Here is a 21,807-nt window from a genome sequence, read left to right as displayed (position 1 = left end):
AAAAATGCAGCGTTTTTTAAAGCTGCTTTTACTGCGGTTTCAGCGGTGTTGGCATGTGTTTTGCCAGTGTTTTGGCTGCGTTTTCAAAACACAGCTTAGAAGGCTGAAGGAAAAAAAGCAATACTCGCCTAGCTTGCACTGTCTGGGTCCCTCCTGCTGCTCTCCGGCGTTCCTGCAGGCTTCTGTGCAGTTGTCAGCATCAACAGGTCATCTCTTGCTGCTAGCGGGGGTTGAAATCCCCGCCTCCAGCAAGAAATTGCTCTAATTGGTTCTCGAGCGCTGGCTCAGCCAATCATAGCCAGCACTTGATGAACCAATCACGGCCATTGATTCATTCATTGAATGGATATAATTGGTTCATTGAGTGCTGGCTCTGATTGGCTGAGCAGCAGCAATTGAGAACAAATCAGAGCAATCTCTTGCTGGAGGCGGGGATTTCAACCCCTGTTACCAGCAAGAGATGCTCTGTTAGTGCTGACAAGTGCACGGATGCCTGCAGGAATGCCGAAAAGCAGCAGGAAGGACTCCTGCTAGGTGAGTTTTTTTCACGTAGCGTAGCTAGGTTATTTTCATGTTAGGTTATTTTCATGCTTATATTTCAAGCACCCTCCCCAGAAAATTAGTTGTGCCGCATTTTCTGCAGTGCTGAAAATGCTACCCGCTCATTTCATTGGGTGACGTACAGTGGTAAAAATGGTAAAACCCCCCAAAATAGAACAGACAGCTCTTGAAAAACACAGCGTTAAAAGCTGAAGAAAACGCCAATGTGAAGGAGGCCGGAGGCCTCCCTCACACAGGCTTTTTTGTACAGCATTTAGCGCTGCCTTTTCAGCTCTGTGCTAAACTCTGTACAACGCTCCCAGTCATTTGAATGGGGCTGCTCACACAACCGTCAAAACACAGCATCTTCAAAGCTGTGTTTTGACAGCGATGTATGTTCTATCATTGGCTGTTTTCAGCTGTGAGTCGCCCATTGAAATGAATGGGCAGCATTTTCACGTGGCACAACTTTTTACCATGTTCTTGGCAGTGCTAATTGCAAGCGCTAGTTAAACTACCTAAAAAAAAATCAATACTCAGCTGGCGCCGTCCGGGTCCCTGCTGCTGTTCTCTGGAGCTCCAGGCAGACTGGCAGGCACTTGTCATCGCCGATAGACCATCTTTTGCTAATGACAGGGTTTGAAGACCTCACCTTCAGCAAGAGATTGCTCTGATTGGCGGAGCCAGAGGCCTCAGCCAATCATAGCCAGCGCTGGATGCACCAATCACAGCCATTAGGTGAGCTACGGAGAGCAGTGGCAGGGACTTGGATGGTGCTAGCTAGTTGAGTATTGATTTTTCTTTTCAGCTTCCTTGGCTGCGTTTTCAGCTGTTCTGAAAACGCAGCCAAAATGTTGTCAAAAATGCATGACAGCGCTGCAGAAACCGCAGTGAACTCAGCATTTAAAAACGCAGCGGTTCTGCAAACGCCTGTGTGAGGGAGGCCCAAGGCTGTTCTGCACATCCCTATATTGTGCCACAGCTGCTGTGCCATCACTTCCAACAATTAAAGACACCTATCAGCCTGCTATTCCTCCAGTCATCACTTCTGCAGGAGGGAAAACGCGAACCAAACCAGTCTGTACATAATTCATCCCACATCTGCTGTCTTCCCGGGCTCATCGAGGAATAAATTGGAGCCCATCAGTCAGTTTGTGCGCGGCGGTGGGTTTAAGCATTTAGAAGGGACTTGCGTATTAATATTAGTGTTTATCCTTCACCGGCAGCTCCTGAAGTTATTCACGGTCATGACTACAGTCAGCAGTGCGACACGTGGAGCATCGGCGTTATCATGTACATGCTGTAAGTGAGATGAAGCAGATTTAAAATCTGTGCTGTATGAATTACTTTGTGGATTCCCGTTCACATTAACCCTTTGAGAATAGATTTAGTTTTTTTCTCCCGCCTGTCAAGAGCCATAACTTTATCTTTTCATTGACATGTCTATACGAGGGTTTGGTTTTTGCGGAACGAGTTGCATTTTTCAGTTGTACCATTTAACCCCTTCCCGCTCCATGACGTACCGATACGACATGGAGCGGCGGGGCATGTAGGAAGAGAGGTTGCGTGGCAACCTCTCTTCATACAGTGCGGGCGTCAGCTGTTTATAACAGCTGACACCCGCGGGCAATAGCCTTTCGGGAAACACAGCAGAGGAACTTTTTCGGACTATAAAGAAAGGAGAAGTAAAATTTTCATCCTCTGTGTGGCAGTCGGTGAGCAAGGCAGGTAAGTGCCCACACAAAATGCTAAATTTTAATTTTAAAAAAATTGAAGCACCTCCCCTCTTCCCTCGAGAAAAGGTTACAGGTCATGCTGCTCTGTCACCATTCCCTTTCCTGTATTCTATTGCTTACATGGACTCCAAATGTACATTTTCTTTTCCTCCAGGCAAAAATGTCCTCCAGAAACTCCTGAGAGTGGACCCTGCGGAACGGTTAACTGCCAACGAGCTGCTCGATCGTCCATGGATCACAGTAGGTTTCAGGTCGCCCTCTGCAAGCCCCTTCACACACGGACCCTCAGTAATAGAAGAGATCAGCCACCGGTGGGCATTTCCTTCCCGCGCTCCAGGATGATGTTATGTATCAGGATAAATGGCATCACATTAGATAGCAGGATAACGTGCGTATTACAATGCGAACATGGGAGTCACCTATGGATTTGCAGATTCACAGGAATATTTGGTAATCACAAACCTCACTGTCCTGAAGATGGCAGATTATAGAGCCTCGTCCTGGATATTTACATGCCCCTCTGTTTGGCCTAGCGCTGCTCTCTGTGCCTTGCATTATTTATCTCTCTTATGTCTTCTCCGCTCTCTCTTAATAGGGCGACACCAGCAGCATCCAGAGGCCGTCAAATGTGCTGGAAATGATGAGGAACTGGAGGACCAGCCTGGACGATGAAGAAGAAGCACACATGGCATCAGTGGAGCTGCCATATTGGACAAGGCTGAGGACCAGAGTAGTAGCAAAACGTCCACACCAACTAAACCGGTATGTAGAGACAACAGCTAAAAATCATTCATGTATTCTTGTCTGTTGGGTACACACTCTGGCTCCTCAAACCCACTGCCTTCACCATGTCCTGGGCTCCAAATGCCATCACCTATATTTCTCCCCTGACCTTGCTGCCTACCCTGCATCCTGGGCCCTTTACCCTACCCTCTACCCCATGCCCTGGCTTCCTGAGCCCCTGCAGCACTTCTTTAGTCCCTGACACCACTGCCTACCCTGTGCCCTGGTTCCCTATACCGTCCCATGGGTCCCTGATCCCACCGCCTGCACTGTGCCCTGGATCTACGACCCTGCCGCATCCTAGTCCCCTTCTCATCTCCTTTGTGTAGTAAATCTAATCTATAGCCACCCTGACATGTTTTGCTTTGCGGCGTGCTCAGGGGGGACAACGACCAGGGCTATAGTGAGCCGAGTGCTGAACTGATAACTCTTAAATAGAAAAGAGGCGGAACATTCTTTCGAGTAGCCGATCTAGACCAGAGACAAGACTGCAACAAATAAGGATGTGAGAAAATCTTGACAGACAGCGAATGGTGCTATAGTTTAACCAATTCCATATTGATGGTTCCACCAATCATAGTGTGTTACCAGAGCAGAACAATAACAGACATTCTATCAGTCAACTGAGATATAAAATCATTGATTATGTCCCACCACTCGAGAGGGGAGGCAACAGGGAACTGTTATTGAACAGAAGGGAATTAAAGTGGATCTTCACTCTCGATCTCGATACGTTATACCCTAGGGGGCCTCAACATAGATTACCATGCAACACCACATCTATGACTCCTTCTGATTAGCATGTAAATATAGATTCCAAACACTTGTTCTGACAGAGAGATGTGATCATATGGTATAGAATTATGAAGTTGTATATAATAGGATACATAAAAAGCAAGATCAGCGCCTACTCATTCATAACAATTTTAAAACATTATGTGAATACTTATAGTACTCACCTGGTGCGCGGTAAGACCCCCTGCTTAGAAGGTCCACCGGCACCCTGTATCCTTGCTGGCTTGTAACCGTTCCTAGGATTCCAAATCCGGATCACCGGAGAGCGATCAATGGGGTAACAGCCCGGAATCGGCTGTTTGCATATACACCTTATAAGAACCAGAAAAATCCCCCCGCGCTCGTGGTCTCCAGGAACATCAAAGGACACAATGGTCCATAGAATATAATTATATTTTATTAATTTTCTATTGCTACGCGTTTCGGCGGTTTAAACCGCCCTCTTCAAGCATGAAATAAACATTTCACAAACACACATTTATACACATCATCTAAACTCACATTGATCCACGGACGCCGCTGTTTGGGGCCATCTTGTGGTCACGTGTGGTCATACATCATGATCACGTGTCCCACACGTCACTTTTAAAGTCATGTGATCCTTTCCGATAGTACTACATAGTGCTCATTCATATAAATCGGCATTTTATATCACTCGAATCCGTTTGTGAAATAACAAACGGATTGGAGTGAGGTCAATTAGACCTCTATACTGCGGCCTTATAGCTGTCCCCGCCAACCCACCCGGGGAGAAGCGAGAAACCTCCAAACACCCACGTACTAAAATCTAGATGGCGAACTTAACTTTCTGCACATTTAATACCAAAGGCCTAAACAGCCCGCAGAAAAGACGACAACTCCTGTACCACCTCCACAAAAAAAAGGTGATGGTGGCCCTGTTTCAGGAGACCCATTTTAGAGCGGGCTGTGTGCCCATCTGTTCCTCCTCGTATTACTCAACATGGATCCATGGCCCCGACACCCTTACGAAAAGCGGGGGGAGGGGGGGTCTCTATCGCCCTACATAGGTCCCTCCAGAACCAACATATAGATTCCCTGATCGACTCCGGAGGCAGATATATCTTTCTCAAATTAGAAATAACAGGCATTGCTATCACCTTTGCTAACATATCTCCCCAACCAGAACCAAGTCCCATCTACTACAAGAGCACTGAATGCCCTTGCCGACTTCACGGGAGGGTCGAAAATCTTCTTGGGGGGAGACCTTAACATGGTATTGGATCCTGCCATGGATACTACATCGGGTAAGTCCTCCGTCTCATGAGCAGCAACTCCCACATTCAAGAAAAAACTAGCCACCTTACATCTAGTGGATCTCTGGAGAATCTTGCACCCATAGATCCGAGATTACACTTTCCACTCAGCGGCTCACAACTCCTACAGCAGGATCGACTATCTCCTGATTTCACATAGCCTTCTCGACAGTGTCCCGACCTGCTCACACGGGACGCTACTTTGGTCAGACCACTCCCCAGTGTACGAAAGTCTTGCAGGATGGGGAGCAACTCCAAGATGCCATTCATGGAGACTCAACGACAATCTCCTAAGAGACCCCACATGTGTAGCAGCTATCAGAAAGTGGATTGAAGACTTCAAAGAGACACATCAGGCAGATCAAACCCACGCCCCAATAAAATGGGAGGCACTCAAATGCATACTGAGAGGTGTGCTAATCTCACAAGGCTCCAGAATCAAAAAGGAGAGATCGACCACCCTATTGGGACTATTATCCACTCTGAGAGCCAAAGAGACAGCTAACAAACGCCAGCAAAACGACGTCCTGAGATCAGAGATCTCCTCCATTCGACAGCAGATCCTCGAGATCCTAGACCAGCGCTCGTTGGCTCTCAGAGACAAGCTTAAGAGGGGGTCTTTCGAGTATGGAGACAAATCCGGGAGCCACCTAGCCAAGACCCTACACCCTAGGACCCCACTCACATACATTCCCAAAATCCAATCCAACAGGGGCCACATGGTCCACAGCACCATGGACATTCTGGAGGAATTCAAATCTTACTATAACAAATTATATAACATCAACACCGACCCTCAAACCTCAGCACTGTCCCACAGAAAGGAGGTCGACATGTACTTAACCGAACACACCCCCTAAGAGCCTGACACATACAGAGGCAGAAGACGCAGAACTAGACTTCTCACCCCAAGAACTGCTAGACATACTCCAAAATTTAAAGGTAAACAAAAGCCCAGTGCCAGATTGCTGCACAGCCAGATTTTATAAACTATTTGCCTATTTGCTGAAGATCTATCTCCAATAGCCTTGGAAGCATTCAATACAATTAACAGAGGCCAACCGTTCCCCCAACAAGCATTACAGGCCCATATAACAATCATTCTCAAACCGGGTAAGGACCCCTCGGTCTGCGCAAGCTAGAGGCCAATCTCATTAATAAACGTAGACATTAAAACAGGGGCGTAACTAAAGGCTCAGGGGCCCTGATGCAAAACGTGAGCTGGGGCTCCTCCTCTATCTGTATCTGTACCCATACCCATACCTAAACCATGCTGTACAGAGCCATAACTTGAAGCTTCTGGGCCCCAATGCAAAACCTGTAACAGGGCCCCCAACTATAATGCTTTATTCATAGTACTGGGCTCCCTATATGGAGAAGAGAGGCCTTATGGGCCCCCTTAGGCTCCTAGGCCTGGGTGCAACTGCATCCCCTGCACCCTCTATAGTTACGCCCCTGCATTAAAATGTTCGCCAAATTGATAGCCAATACACTTCAGAATATAATTCCACGGTTGATCCATCTCGAGCAGGTTGGTTTTGTCCCAGGCAGAGAGGCAAGAGAAAACACCATCAAAACGATGTCCCTAATAGCTAGGGCCAAGTAAAAAAAAAAAACCCTTTGCCTTCTGGCAATCGACGCCGAAAAGGCGTTTGACAGGGTGAGTTGGATCTTCCTCTCTGCCACACTAGAAAGAATCGAACTGGGACCACGTATGCTCCAGAGGATCATGGCACTATAACGAGATCCCACTGCCAGGATTAGAGTAAACGGAGCTCTGTCCGACCCGCTAAGAATAAACAATGGGGCTAGACAGGGGTGCCCACTCTCCTCCTTCCTATATGTACTGACAATGGAGGCCCTAGCCAACGCCATCCATAGTAACGAATCGATCAAAGGACCCACGATCGGGTCAATGGAACATAAAATGGCCTTATGTGCCGACGACTTGCTACTTTACCTGTCCAACCCCCATGCCAGTGCTACTAAAGGAATTTGAAAAATTTGGGAGGGTCAACAACTACAAATTAAACGCACAGAAATCAGAGGCCCTAAACATTTCGCTGGGTCAGTTCACACATAAAATACCTGGGAGTCACAAGAACTTTGAGAGGGACCTAGGTAAATGGGGACCCCTGTATCTCTACTGGAATGGCCAAGATAACGCAATAAAAATGGACGTGTTACCCAGATTCCTATACCTCTGCCAAACAATCTCGATTGGGCTCCCGAGATCATTTTTCAAAAAAATTAAATCTTTAATCACTGTCTTCGTTTGGAGGGGCCGCAAACTGCAACTAGGCTTCTCTTTACTAACAAGGGAAAAAGAGAGGGGAGGCCTGGGCCTCCTGGACTTTTCCCTCTATCATAAGGCCAACATCGCGAATTGTGCCCTCGACATCCTCAAAAATAGGAGTTCAAGGCTCTGGGTAGAAATAGAGCATGCAGGCGAAATTGACGGACTAGACGGGGCCCTTTGGATTCTTCCTAAACAGATAAAATCCATTCCAAATATCTCCCCCTTCGGCCTCCAACTAATTAAGACATGGGCAGGCTTCACACCCAATTTTGGACTGGTCACAGTACCAGGCCCCCTAACTCCGCTCATAGCTAACCCCCTATTTGAAATCACCCTACGCCATCAGAGGCTACTATTCCTCCCTACCAATCCGACCCCTAGACTGAGAGATGTCCTGACTCAGAAGGGCCTAAAATCCATGACAGAAATTCTGGGACAGAATCCATTACAGCCAGGTTCCTGGCTTCAATACCTGCAATGAAGGGGTTTCATGAGCTCGCTGACGCCGAAAGAGAACTTGACGGCACCACTTACGGCGTTTGAGCAACTTTGCCTATCAAATACAAACCAGAGACACATGATCTCTAGACTATACAAGATGTTGCTGGATCGAGAGACGGAGGATGAACAAGAACTAGGTGCTAACCTCACAGAGGAAGACTGGTGTAAAGTATGGGCCCTCACGCATAAACTCTCCTCAGCAGGCAGGATCCAAGACCTTAACTACAAGATAGTCTCAAGGTGGTATAGGACCCCTGATCAGCTTCAGAGGATCTTTCCTCAGTCCTTATCCTTGTGCTGGAGGTGTAGCGGGAGTAGAGGCACAATGATCCATATCTGGTGGGACTGCCGACCAGTGGCCACCCTCTGGAATGAGGTGACAACCCTCTTCAACTATACCAACCATACAAGGGTGTCGATGACTCCAAAACTGGCTTTACTCTCACTACTCCCAGGATCGGTGAAAGATGCAAAAACAGGCCTATTAAGATATTTCATAATAGCAGTGAGAAGACTGATCCCAAGGCTCTGGCGCTCTCCAACCATCCCCACTAGAGGCATGTGGGTGGAGGAACTCCACACCCTCATGACATACGACGAATTGGGAGCCGACGACCCCAAAACGTGGGAAACCACCCACAAGATTTGGCAGCCCTGGGTAGCGTTTAGAGACTCAGACAATCTTAAAAGATGGGTAGACCAAGGTTCACTTGACTAGGTAATAGGACATTGGATAAACGAAAGAGACTCTGCATCAAGTAGCCATTTAGCAGTGTACCTAGAGGACCTAACCATAAGATCCTCTTGCTTCTTTTTTTTCTGCAGGGGTCTATGGGACTTGTAATGTTAAAATCACGATTGCGCAAAATCGCAATTTACCGCCAAATCACGATTTTAACATTACAAGTCCCATAGACCCCTGCAGAAAAAAAAACACTGCGAATTTCGCAGTGAAAAAAAAACTGTAGTGGGTAGTCACCCTTAGCCTGGGCTAACACAGGGCGGATTTGCTGCGATTTTGCCGCGGATTGCCGTTGCATATCCGCACTGCGGCAAAACCACTGCAGTACAAATGAGTTTTGCAAAAAAGCTGTTCTCACAGGGCAGATTTTTTCCGCACAGCCGCAGTGCGGAAATGAAACTGTGGCGCGGTTTTCAAAGATGCAGCATGTCCATTCTTCTGTCTTTTCCGCAGCGTTTTTTGTCTATAGACCTGTATGGATGCAGCAAAATCCGCAGCAAAAAGTAAAAGACGCTGCAGAAAAAAACGCTTGCGGATTTTTCCGCAAGAAGATCCGCAGGAAAATCCGCAAGCCAAAATTAACATCTGAAGTGGCAAAACTGCAGCAAATCCGCCCTGTGTAAATCCAGCCTTAGGGGATGTTTACACGCCAGCATTCCACCTCTAAAAACCACAGCAAAGTCCACGTCTGATCCGCACTTGGATGTAGCCCTGTCAATTGGCAAAATATGCATGTGGAATTCCAACACTGAAAATCACGTTTCTGCGTCGAGAAGGGACATATTACCTCTTGACACGGAGACCAAGCAGATTTCCACAAGCAGAATTTTCCCATTGACAGTGCTTGATCTACACATGGATCTGCTGCAAAAACCACGGCTGAAAGATTTGGATTCTGCAGCAGTTTTTAAAGGTGAAATTAATGCTGAAATCTTAGCAGCGAATACTGTCACGTGACCATACCTTAGAGTAGGGTCTCACAGGTCGGAAACGGAAAATCTGCTGGGTTTCCATGGGTAAAATCAGCCCATGACTGCTGTTGTGCTCTCTAAAGCCATAGCCAGTGTTGTGAATTTTTCATTTTTGGTGAAGATTTTGGCCTCTCTATTGAAGTCTATGATAGAAAAAGCTGTAAGTATTCTGCACTAAATCCACAGCGAAAAGTTTGATATGCTCTGGATTAAAATTTCGCACCAAAAGTCAATTTCCTTACTGTTTTAGACCATATTTTTTCCCACAGCGTGTAGATTCTCTCATCCACTTTTCTGCTACTGTAAATGCTGCAGATTTTTGTTGGGTAGTTCTGGCCCTAGCAAGCATGGCCATACAGGAAAAATCACCAGAACAGGTACTTGATAGACCCCATTATAAGGGCTTCTTCACACAGAACACATATAATAGAACTAGAGATGAGTGAGCGCACTCGTTAAGGACAGATACTTGAGCGAGTATTGTCCTTTTCGAGTACCTGCCTGTTTGCCCGCAAAGATTCGGGTGCTGGTGGGGGTGAGGGCTGTGTTGTGGGAGTGAGCAGGAGGGAGCGGGGGGTGGGGGGGGGGGGGGTGTGAGAGATCCCCCAGCTGGCACCCGAATCTTTGCGGGCGAGAAGCAGGTACTCGAAAAGGAAGATACTCGCTCGAGGATTTGTCCTTAATGAGTACGCTCGCTCGTCTCTAACTAGAACCCACTGATTTAAATGAGTTTGCCTCATGAACGTGTTTTGCATGCTCATTTCACTCGTGCAGAAAAAAAGCAGAACCTGTTCTATTTTTCTGCGTTTTGCGCCATGGAAGTCTATAATGGGGGGTGCTCAAATACGCAAGGGGAAGCGTGAAGCACTGCGCAAAAACACGGCGGCAAGAAAACATCTGGACCGCATTAGACTTTCAATCTACGGAAGCGGTGGCTCCGGCACATGTGTAAACTGAACCTGTGTGCATAAAAAGTACAGTATGCAGAGGCACACGAACAAATCAACCTTATCCAACCTTGTACATGTGCAAATATATTGCGCTGTGGTTAGCGTTTTTGCACCTACGGTAGTATGAATAAGCCTTAAGTCGATGGGACCCATCAGGTTTCTGTGCAACCTTTTGGAAACAGATCTGTCACACTGGCCTTGACTCCAATCAGACCAAAAGCCGAGCTTGTAGCATAAATAATCTTTTGGATATGGAAACTACCAGGGAAACACACTACATGCGGCTTCTAGTATGAAAGGGTATTGACTATTGACCGCAATATATGATAAATTTATACTTCAATGTAGTGTTGACGGAAGAAAATGCCATAATCTACTATGGAAGCAAAGAAGTGCAACTGCTTGCTGCTCCTCGGTGAGTCGCACTGCTGACTTTCAGTTTCCATTGTCTGACATCTTTTTAAATTCTATCAAAAGCCCATATAGGGAAAGCAAAGACCGGGAGATGGTCTTACCTGAAGGGAAGAAGGGGCAAGGTCCTTACCATTGTCCCTTAGTCAAATAGGCTAATCTTCTGCCTACCGGGCACGGAGATGTGAAACCGGGTTGTCTTCAGTGACAAATCCAGGTTTAATTTGGGCACTGACAATGGCCGTGTTCATGTCTAGAGACCTTGGGGTGAGCAGATCTATCCTGCCCCACTACTGGTGTAATGGTCTAGGGGGCCATCGCATACAATAGTCAGTCACCCGTAGTAGTGGTGCGAGGGACAATGACAGCTCAGTGATATGTTCAGGACATCCTGCAGCCACATGTTTGCCTCTCATGGCGGCTTCCAAGAGGCAGCAGGATAATGTTCCGCCACACACACAAGGGGGTTACAGGAATGCCACCACAACACTGTCACACTTCCGTGGCTGCCCGGTCACCAGATAGAACATGTATGTGACCATCTGGGACGTCAACTTCTACAGCCTATGAGTTTGTACAATCTAGATGCTCAGTTACAGAAAATGGAAAATGTGGAACGATATGACACAGGATACCAGATGGAACCTATATGCCTCCATGCCCTTCCGTATCACATCTTGTATTCAAACTATTGGTGGTACAACAGGGTACTAGACCCTCTATTCCTGTCCGTATCACATCTTGTATTCAAACTAGAGGTGGTACAACAGGGTAGTAAAGCCTCCATTCCTGCCTGCTTCACATCTTGTATCATAACTAGAGACAGTACAACAGGGTACTAGAGCCTCCATGCCTGTCCGTATCACATCTTGTATGCAAGCTAGAGGCAGTACAACAGGGTACTAGAGCCTCTATACCTGCTTGAATCACATCTTGCATCCACGCTAGAGGTGGTACAACAGGGCATTAGAGCCTCCATGCCCGCCTGCATCACATCTTGTACTCAAGCTAAAAGCAGCCCAACAGGGTACTAGAGCCTCCATGCCTGTCCGCATCACATCTTGTATTCAAGCTAGAGACAGTACAACAGGGTACTAGAACCTCCATGCCTCCTTGTATTACATCTTGTATCTAAGCTAAAGGTGGTACAACAGGGGTACTAGAGCCTCCATGCCCGCCTGCATCACATCTTGTACTCAAGCTAAAAGCAGCGGAACAGGGTACTAGAGCCTCCATGCCTGTCCGTATCACATCTTGTGTTCCAGCTAGAGACAGTACAATAGGGTACTAGAGCCTCCATGCCTCCTTGTATCACATCTTGTATCCAAGCTAAAGGTGGTACAACAGGGTACTAGAGCCTCCCTTGAAGGGGTCAGTTTTCCACAATATATGATCCTTGTGCTCTGATGTTGTAATCATTTACTTATATTAATGTTAAAATCACACCGAAAAAGTTTAATCCATCCCATGACTACTAGGGGAGAGATGTTACTGACAATGAGTGTATATACTACAATACTTCAGTATTGCAGTATATAGTGATTTTTCATATTGCCTTAGGCAGGGCTTGATAGGCATCTAGGCATGGCAACCCTGGGAGCCTTCGGTAGGCTTTGCGCTGACATTCTAGTCAAATGGTACTCTCCAATCACACTGTGGGAGGGGTGCTAATGGGGTGTAAGAAGAGGTTCCCTCTCTGCTGAATGTATAGATGTGTAGTCAGAAACAGTTAATAGCCGCCAGGCATGAAGCGGACTCTGATCCTGAGCCAGCTCCATACACACTACAGGATCACAGAATGTTTATAGTCATTCAACAGTTCTGTTCTGAGCAAGAGACCTCCTTGTACACCTTTACAAAAAGGCTTCTAGGAAATGCCACAAACCTACTCCTATGGAAACCACGCTGCAGCAGTGCAAATGGGGTTCTCTAAACTGAAATCAAAGCTGTGAAAATGCCACAAATTGCGCCAGATCTCAAGTGTACGACCTGAACGGGATTCATAAAACTTAATTCACAAGCAAAAATAACTGCAGCAACAGAAGTGTCAAAGCGTGATGCAACCAGCAAAACTGCAACGAAACAGACATCAGCAAGGTTGAATCCCGCTTTGATAGCCAAGCGCTTTGTACTCTGTGATTTTCATTAGCCCCATTAGAATGAATAGAGCCAAGCAGAGGCGTAACTTGAAGCTCCTGGACCCCAGTGCAAAACCTGTAACAGGGCCCCCAACTATAATGCTTTATTCATTCATAGTACCGGGCTCCCTATATGGAGAAGAGAGGCCTTATGGGCCCCTAAAGGCTCCTGGACCCGGGTGCAACCTCTATAGTTACGCCAGTGGAGCCAAGTATGCATCACTGCAGATGGGTGCAACGAGCTCACAGTAACAAGAGTGGTTCACCGAACCCTCTTTCTTGGAAATGGTGGTGGACTCAGCTGAGACTTTGGATGAATAGGTGCTAAGTTCTTTATGGTATGACTCCTTTAAGAAGGCAGCATCAAATGAGAACATTTATTGGCATGCATGCTGTTAATAAGTAGGGACCTGTAAGGCTGCCATACATAGTATGACTTTAGTAGTTCTAAAGTCACTAAAATGATAATTGTGACACCTCTATGAGAGAGAATTATGTTAGTTACCAACTCCTTGGTTGCTACCGCCCCTTTCTCTTATTTTGACTTGAGCTGGTACCAAGTCCAAACATCTTGTACTATATGTGGGAATAATGAAGACAAATTCTGTATAGATGTTGTTATACATTTATTATTAGTGTATGAATGATGTTATTATCATATAATCAATAGAAGGAGCAGAGATGATGGTTATTCTGCTCTTCAGGCCTTGGCTTACTGTTGTGTTGTTTTTGGAAATGCAGGTCTGGATGACACATAGGTGTTGCATTCCAGGATTCCTACAACATGCCACATTTAGCCCTTGGGCCCTCTGTTTGTCAAGTCCGATTGGTGAAGGAGCTGCTTTCTATCTCAGCAGCTGCCTTCTGTCATATCCGATGGGAAATAGAACTGCTTTCTTTGTTAGCAGCTTCCTTCTGTCCTGTCCAATAGATGAAGGAGCTTTCTTCCGTAGCAGCTTCCTTCTGTCATCCTAACCACCCTGTAGATATGATGTTCAGATGGTTACTTAGCAAGTAGGGTTGAGAAAAGTCCTGTGATTTCAACCTGTAATTACTTGCTACGTTGACCCAGAGGGAGGCAAAAACCCGCTGAGGATTGTTGGTCTGCCCTCATATTAGGGGAAATAATTCCTCCCTGACCCCAAATACGGCGATCGGAATGAGTCCCTGGGTAACGTCTATATCTGTTGATATTCTTGTATTGGTTCATCCTGTGGTGTTAGTGGTGGCAGGGCTTCTTTTACCGGAGATTTTACATGATGTCAGGTAGGATGTGGAAAGTAGGAGGAGAATATGGATGGGATTTAACTAGCTTTGCTGGTTTGAATAGGTCATCCACCAGCTTTGCTTGTTAACCACTTAGAAACTTTCTTCATCATCATCAATGGCCTCATCGTTGACGGGATGATAGTGTTGTGACCAAACCGGACATATAAAGCTGAATTCTTCGAATATTTCATGGAATTCAGGTAATACTAAGAATTCCGCTTCCCTATAATTTATAGTTTGATCCACATTCAGGTCAACAAGAGCTGCTGTCATGATTGCTGGTGGTTCCACTCTTCTGGCTTCCACATCTTCCCAATTCATGGCAGAAAAAAATCGATACTTTTTGACGTTTCCTATTACTCCTAGCCGAAGGTCCTGATCTTTACATAGAAGCCCATGTAAGATGTTCACTGTGCTAGGAGTCATAAACTCTGGGTAGAATGGAGTATCATAGAGGACGGAGTCCTTAATTTCTGTGAAATTTTTTCCAAAAAAAGGGAACTCTAATGTGTACAGCACATACAAAATCACACCTATGGCAAAATAATCTACCCCTCGTCCATGTTCCTGGTCCATAAACAATTCTGGGGCCATATATAGAGGTGTACCACTAGGTTCTTCTTCAGTCCTCTGATACACACCCATTAGAGCAAGGCCAAAGTCGGTAATTTTGATATGGCCCTCTGCAGACAGAAGGATGTTTTCTGGCTTCAGGTCCCGATGTATGATGCCTTTTTTGTGCAGGAACTCTGTGCCACAGATCACTTCTGCTATTATGAATTGTATTGTGGGGGTATCTAGAGGAAAGTTGTCGCATATAAAATTATTCAGGTTCCCTCTGGTGGCCAATTCCATCACATAGTAGATACATTTTTCTGTGTGGAAGGCGGCCAGGCCGTGAATCAGGTATGGGCTCTCATGGGATAGCTCCAAGATATCGCGCTCTGCAAAATTGCTGCCATCATTAACGAAAGTATATTTGTTTGACACTTTAATGGCAACACATTCTTTGCGGATGATATCAGTTGCCAAGAAGACTTCTCCAAAGCTTCCTTTTCCCAGTGTTTGATTGAATGTAAAAGACCCCAGTGTTAGGGGTACTGTGGCAGGTGTTTCCTCGCCAGGTTGCTCAAGTTCCTCCAAACAGCTGTCGCTTGTGGAGGGAAGTTCCTCATCATGGCTACTGTCGCTGTGAGAGGTTTTGGTGGATTTGTAGAGTTCCTTTGGTGTCTCTTCTTCTAGAGAACTGCTTTTACTGCTGGACTTCTGCTTAAATCTACACTCTTCTATGCCTTCATTGATATTAATGCTGTTATCTCCACCCTTATTGTCCTCGTTTTCCTTGCCCTTAAATGAGTCATTGTCTGTTGGAAACAAAGGAACACGTGTTAATATGTGTGACAATTATTAGAGTCTTCATTACTATGGCACAGTAACACAAATTCATATGTAGTCAGATTATGAAACCTACAACCTACATTATATTCACTAACATGTAAAACCCTAAATAAAGACCTAAACCATTTTATATCTGCAGCTCTTGTGCAGACTTATGTGTTTCTATGGTTGTAGACCATGTTATCTGAAAAGCTTATAAAAAGTTCCCATGAACATTCCCAGTTACTTCTCGATCTCTTACCTCTATCGCTGATGTGACTAGGCCCTGGCATTTCACATGAAGCTCTTTGGCTTTCCTTTGCGCTGTCTGCCTTCTCCAGTCCATCCTCTCCATTTTCTTTGATCTTAACTTCTGCATCATCTCCTACTTTAATCTCGAGTTCTTCTTCTCCATCCTGTTGTTCCTCATCCTCTGCATCATAGTGATGGGTGTGCAGATCTTCTGTGATCTGGATCAGGTTGTAAGTGCGATTGCACATTGCCGGAATTTCACACTGACTAGCATCATAGTGATGGGTGTGCAGATCTTCTGTGATCTGGATCAGGTTGTAAGTGCGATTGCACATTGCCGGAATTTCACACTGACTAGCATCATAGTGATGGGTGTGCAGATCTTCTGTGATCTGGATCAGGTTGTAAGTGCGATTGCACATTGCCGGAATTTCACACTGACTAGCATCATAGTAATGGGTGTGCAGATCTTCTGTGATCTGGATCCGGTTGTAAGTGCGATTGCACATTGCCGGAATTTCACACTGACTAGCATAGTACTGGTATTCTGCTTCTATTTCCCTTTTCAGAAAACTGTCTGTCACCAGCACTTCTGCCTCTTGACTAGCATAGTACTGGTATTCTTTTTCTATTTCCTTTTCCAGTATCCAGTCATCTGTCACCACCACTTCTGCCTCCTGACTGGCATAGTACTGGTATTCTGCTTCTATTTCCTTTTCCAGGAAACAGTCTGTCCCCGCCACTTCTGCCTCCTGACTGGCATAGTACTGGTATTCTGCTTCTATTTCCTTTTCCAGAAAACAGTCTGTCACCAGCACTTCTGTCTCCTCATTATCGGTCTTGTTTTGATTTTTCTCTACTTTTTCTTCCTTTACTTCAGCTAATGCTTTAGCTATAAAGAACATATCAATAAAAATAGAATAAGTCAAATTTGAATATCTGGTTTATACATTCTGACTAATAAAGGAGATATAACTAAGGAATGATGAAATATATGATTTGAGAACTTGAGAGAAGACCTCACCCAAGTACTTGTATTTCAAGGGGATGCCTTTCAAAAACTACTCCCGCCCATATGTCCTATTAGAGTATCAAGTGTGGTTCCCTTGTAAGAGCAGAGTATGCCCTGATGCATCCAAATATTCCTGGGCAGCCATGTACCTGAATAGTTACCACATAATACTACATAAATAAGCTGTATTGTGCCCACCCTACATCACCCACATTGGTATAAGTTCATGCATTTCAAATGTCACTAAGATGTTAAAAAAAGACAGATCTCAAGGCAAGCCCAAAACCAAAGCTGTAGATGTTAACATGAAAATTCAAATTTATCCTTCATGAAAACATATAAAAACTAAATGCCACCACAAGGATTATTACCACTGTGAGGCCCTGGCTACACAAAACTACCCCTAGCAGCTAATTATGTATATGTTAACAAACATTTTGATTTATTCTTCATGAAAACATATAAAAACTAGCAGCACAAAACTACCCCTGGCAGCTAATTGTTTTTTTGAATATACAGAACTTGCCAAATATATCAATTCAATTAATCTATGATTGGCAGTAACAATGGGGGGCTGTAACTAAAACCATGCCCTTGTATTATAGGAGACGTTGAGTGATACCATACCTTTGGTGTCCTCTATGTTCAGGTCCCTATGTCCTGGAAGTTCCACCTCCATGTTTATCAAGCTGGGAACAGGGAATTCCTCTATGTTTATGTCACTGGGTCCTGGAGGTTTCTCCTCCATGTTTATCCCGTTGGGACTTGGGAGTTCCTCTATGTTCCCACTGGGTTCTGAGAGTTCTTCAGCACTTCTCTCTACTTGGATGGAAGTGCAGCACCTCATACACCCAAGAATAGTCGCCCAGGTTCTTCGCAGGCGCGCTAAGAATTGGTTCTTCCTTGATTTCTTAGCTTTAATTGGCTCATCCTGGCCTTCACGGCCATCGTTCTTATCTTCAGGAATCTGCTGGATCTTATCAGCTTCCTCCTGTAAATGGTTTGTCTTCTTTTTTGCCTTCATTTTATCACAAAGGCAAAAATATAGAAAATATAGAAATCCGCTAGGATAGTCGCTCTCACTTATGCTCTGCTAGCTGCAGCAAGTGAATGCAAGGATTCTAAGTCATGCACCTGTATAAGAAGCCTTGTGCCATTGTGATGTCACAAGTGCCATTGTGATGTCACTACCACTGTGATGTCAACTTCCATTGTGATGTCATCATCTGTCTTGAGAAACATGCCCCAACATGTCCACCATCTATATGTGAGTAATCTATATATATAAAATTGAATGTATGTCTGTCTGCGTGCGTGCGTGCGTGCGTGCGTGTTTGTCCTTTATGCGCTACTACACCATTCATCCGATCGCCATGAAACTTTGGGAAGTTGTTGAGTACACTCCTGGGAAGATTATAGGCATAGTACAAATATCCTACGATAAATGGCGCGCGAGCTTCGTCGAAAGTTACGCCCCCCCCCCCCACGTAGATCGAATAAGTAAGCCACCTGCTATTGTGATGTCATCACTGATGTCATCAACATCGGACGCCCTTGAACATGCCCCAACATGTTCTATAAAGCTGCATTGTGATGTCATTAAGGCTCTATTATGACACGTACAGCTTGGAACCACTAGAGCACGCCAGCCAATTACCATTGGAGTTGGAAGTGGGTAAACAAGTACTAGGATATCTTCCTAAGAAGCCACAGCAGCCGGATAAATTGTATGTTCCACCCAACGGCTATTTTATTCAGCCCGCAAGGGGGAAGCAGCGGCCTACAAAATCTAATTCTCTCATTTCCTGATGTCATAGATAGATAGATAGATAGATAGATAGATAGATAGATAGACTGTATGCAATGACACGTACAGCTTGAAACCATAAATACTAGAGCACGCCAGCCATTTACAGTCAGTCTCCATTGAAGTTGGAAGTGGGCAAACATGTACTAGGCCAGTGATGGCGAACCTTTTAGGGACCGAGTGCCCAAACTACAACCCAAAACCCACTTATGTATCGCAAAGTGCCAACACGTCAGGGGGCGGGGCTTATCACAACGTATGATTTTACCCCCCGTCGTTCTAAAAAGGACAAGGCTGTTTCAGAATAGACCGGGTGCAGATTCTGACTGCTTTTTGGACGCGGAAATACTGCAGAATGTGCTCAGCGGAGATTTCTGTGGAAAATTCTGCAGCATTTCCGCATCTAAAAAGCAGTCAAAATCTGCACCCGGTCTATTCTGAAAGAGCCCTGCCCATTTCTGCCACATGTACACATACCCCAGCGGTAATAGTGACACCTTCACCCCAGCGATAATAGTGACATCCCACAGCAGTAATAATAGTGACACTCCCCCCATTAGTAATAAGAGTGACATACCCCAGCGGTAAACCTCAGTGGTCGCTGCTGCCGTCATCTAGATATATAAAAACGTAGTATGTATGTATGTCTGTCTTCGCAGCAACGCGCGAACATGCCCCAACATGTTCTCATAAGCTGCATTGTGATGTCATTAAGGCTCTATTATGACACGTACAGCTTGGAACCACTAGAGCACACCAGCCAATTACCATTGGAGTTGGAAGTGGGTAAACAAGTACTAGGATATCTTCCTAAGAAGCCACAGCAGCCGGATAAATTGTATGTTCCACCCAACGGCTATTTTATTCAGCCCGCAAGGGGGAAGCAGCGGCCTACAAAATCTCATTCAGGTAGGTAGGTTCAGTTCTTGGAGGTTGGGGAATGCTTATGGGCAAGGCCTTATGTCTCATCCCAACTCGATTATTCAATTCTAAGCGCAAAAGAATTAGCGTCCAAATTTTATGTACGGAATTTAATTCTCTCATTTCCCAATGTCATAGAAACTTGAAATTTGGCTCGAGCATTGATTATGTCATAAATAGGAAAAGTTAATGGGTCCCAACTCGATTATTCAATTCAAAGCGCCAAAGAATTAGCGTTCAAATTTTACGTACGGAATCTAATTCGCGGCTCGCCATTTCCTGATGTCATAGATAGATAGATAGATAGATAGATAGATAGACAGACTGTATGCAATGACACGTACAGCTTGGAACCATAAATACTAGAGCACGCCAGCCATTTACAGTCAGTCTCCATTGGAGTTGGAAGTGGGCAAACATGTACTAGGCTATCTTCCCAAGAAGCCACAGCAGCCGGATAAATTGGATGTTCCACACAACGGCTATTTTATTCAGCCTGCAAGGGGGAAGCAGCGGCCTACAAAACCTCAGTGGTCGCTGCTGCCGTCATCTAGATATATAAAAACGAATGTATGTATGTCTGTCTGTCTTCGCAGCAACGCGCGACGGGTACGCTAGTCTATATATATAAAATTGAATGTATGTCTGTCTGCGTGCGTGCGTGCGTGTCTGCGTGCGTGTTTGCCCTTTATGCGCTACTACACCATTCATCCGATCGCCATGAAACTTTGAGAAGTTGTTAAGTACACTCCTGGGAAGATTATAGGCATAGTACAAATATCCTACGATAAATGGCGCGCGAGCGTCGTCGAAAGTTACGCCCCCCCCCCACGTAGATCGAATAAGTAAGCCACCTGCTATTGTGATGTCATCACTGATGTCATCAACATCGGACGCCCTTGAACATGCCCCAACATGTTCTATAAAGCTGCATTGTGATGTCATTAAGGCTCTATTATGACACGTACAGCTTGGAACCACTAGAGCACGCCAGCCAATTACCATTGGAGTTGGAAGTGGGTAAACAAGTACTAGGATATCTTCCTAAGAAGCCACAGCAGCCGGATAAATTGTATGTTCCACCCAACGGCTATTTTATTCAGCCCGCAAGGGGGAAGCAGCGGCCTACAAAATCTCATTCAGGTAGGTAGGTTCAGTTCTTGGAGGTTGGGGAATGCTTATGGGCAAGGCCTTATGTCTCATCCCAACTCGATTATTCAATTCTAAGCGCAAAAGAATTAGCGTCCAAATTTTATGTACGGAATTTAATTCTCTCACTTCCCAATGTCATAGAAACTTGAAATTTGGCACGAGCATTGATTATGTCATAAATGGGAAAAGCTAATGGGTCCCAACTTGATTATTCAATTCAAAGCGCCAAAGAATTAGCGTTCAAATTTTACGTACGGAATCTAATTCTCTCATTTCCTGATGAGATAGATAGATAGATAGACTGTATGCAATAACATAGATAGATAGATAGATAGATAGACTGTATGCAATAAGATAGATAGATAGATAGATAGACTGTATGCAATGACACGTACAGCTTGGAACCATAAATACTAGAGCACGCCAGCCATTTACAGTCAGTCTCCATTGGAGTTGGAAGTGGGCAAACAAGTACTAGGATATCTTCCCAAGAAGCCACAGCAGCCGGATAAATTGGATGTTCCACACAACGGCTATTTTATTCAGCCTGCAAGGGGGAAGCAGCGGCCTACAAAATCTCATTGGTCGCTGCTGCCGTCATTTTTAAAAAAGGTACGCTCAGTTCTTTCATGGAGAACAATGTTTAGTGGAGAACTCGCTTATTGGATACAATGTTGCGAGCTGGGGAAAACCCCTAGAATAATCCACGGCACGCAGGCAGACAAGCAAAGTGTAAATAACTGGATTGGATAGCTATGTCTGTCTGTCTTCGCAGCAACGAATGTATGTATGTCTGTCTTCGCAGCAACGCGCGACGGGTACGCTAGTTATATATATATATGATGAAAGCCCTCACTGACTGACTGACTGTCTGACA

General features: G+C 45.3%; 1 protein-coding gene across 1 annotated transcript; it reads right to left on the bottom strand.

Annotated features, from left to right (window-relative positions):
- Nucleotides 1-13,848: 13,848 nt before the first annotated feature.
- On the bottom strand, nt 13,849-16,123 carry LOC136582023 (protein kinase C delta type-like). The gene is made up of 2 exons (XM_066582754.1): nt 16,049-16,123; nt 13,849-15,773 (listed from the first exon to the last, which is right to left on the bottom strand). Exons 1-2 carry the CDS (start codon nt 16,077-16,079, stop codon nt 14,500-14,502), a joined length of 1,305 nt encoding a protein of 434 aa, XP_066438851.1. The 5' UTR covers nt 16,080-16,123; the 3' UTR covers nt 13,849-14,499.
- Between the last annotated feature and the right edge of the window lie 5,684 nt (nt 16,124-21,807).

This window comes from Eleutherodactylus coqui, chromosome 11, assembly GCF_035609145.1.
Source record: "Eleutherodactylus coqui strain aEleCoq1 chromosome 11, aEleCoq1.hap1, whole genome shotgun sequence".
Taxonomy (NCBI): domain Eukaryota; kingdom Metazoa; phylum Chordata; class Amphibia; order Anura; family Eleutherodactylidae; genus Eleutherodactylus; species Eleutherodactylus coqui.
Note: the sequence above shows the minus strand (reverse complement) of the source record. Positions and strands in the feature narration are given on the sequence as shown.

Coding starts and splice junctions, on each gene's coding strand:
- LOC136582023 (XM_066582754.1), bottom strand. CDS start 16,079: ATGCCAGGGCCTAGTCACATCAGCGATAGAG. Junction 15,774..16,048: donor TAGTCACATCAGCGATAGAG/GTAAGAGATCGA, acceptor TGTTTCCAACAG/ACAATGACTCATTTAAGGGC.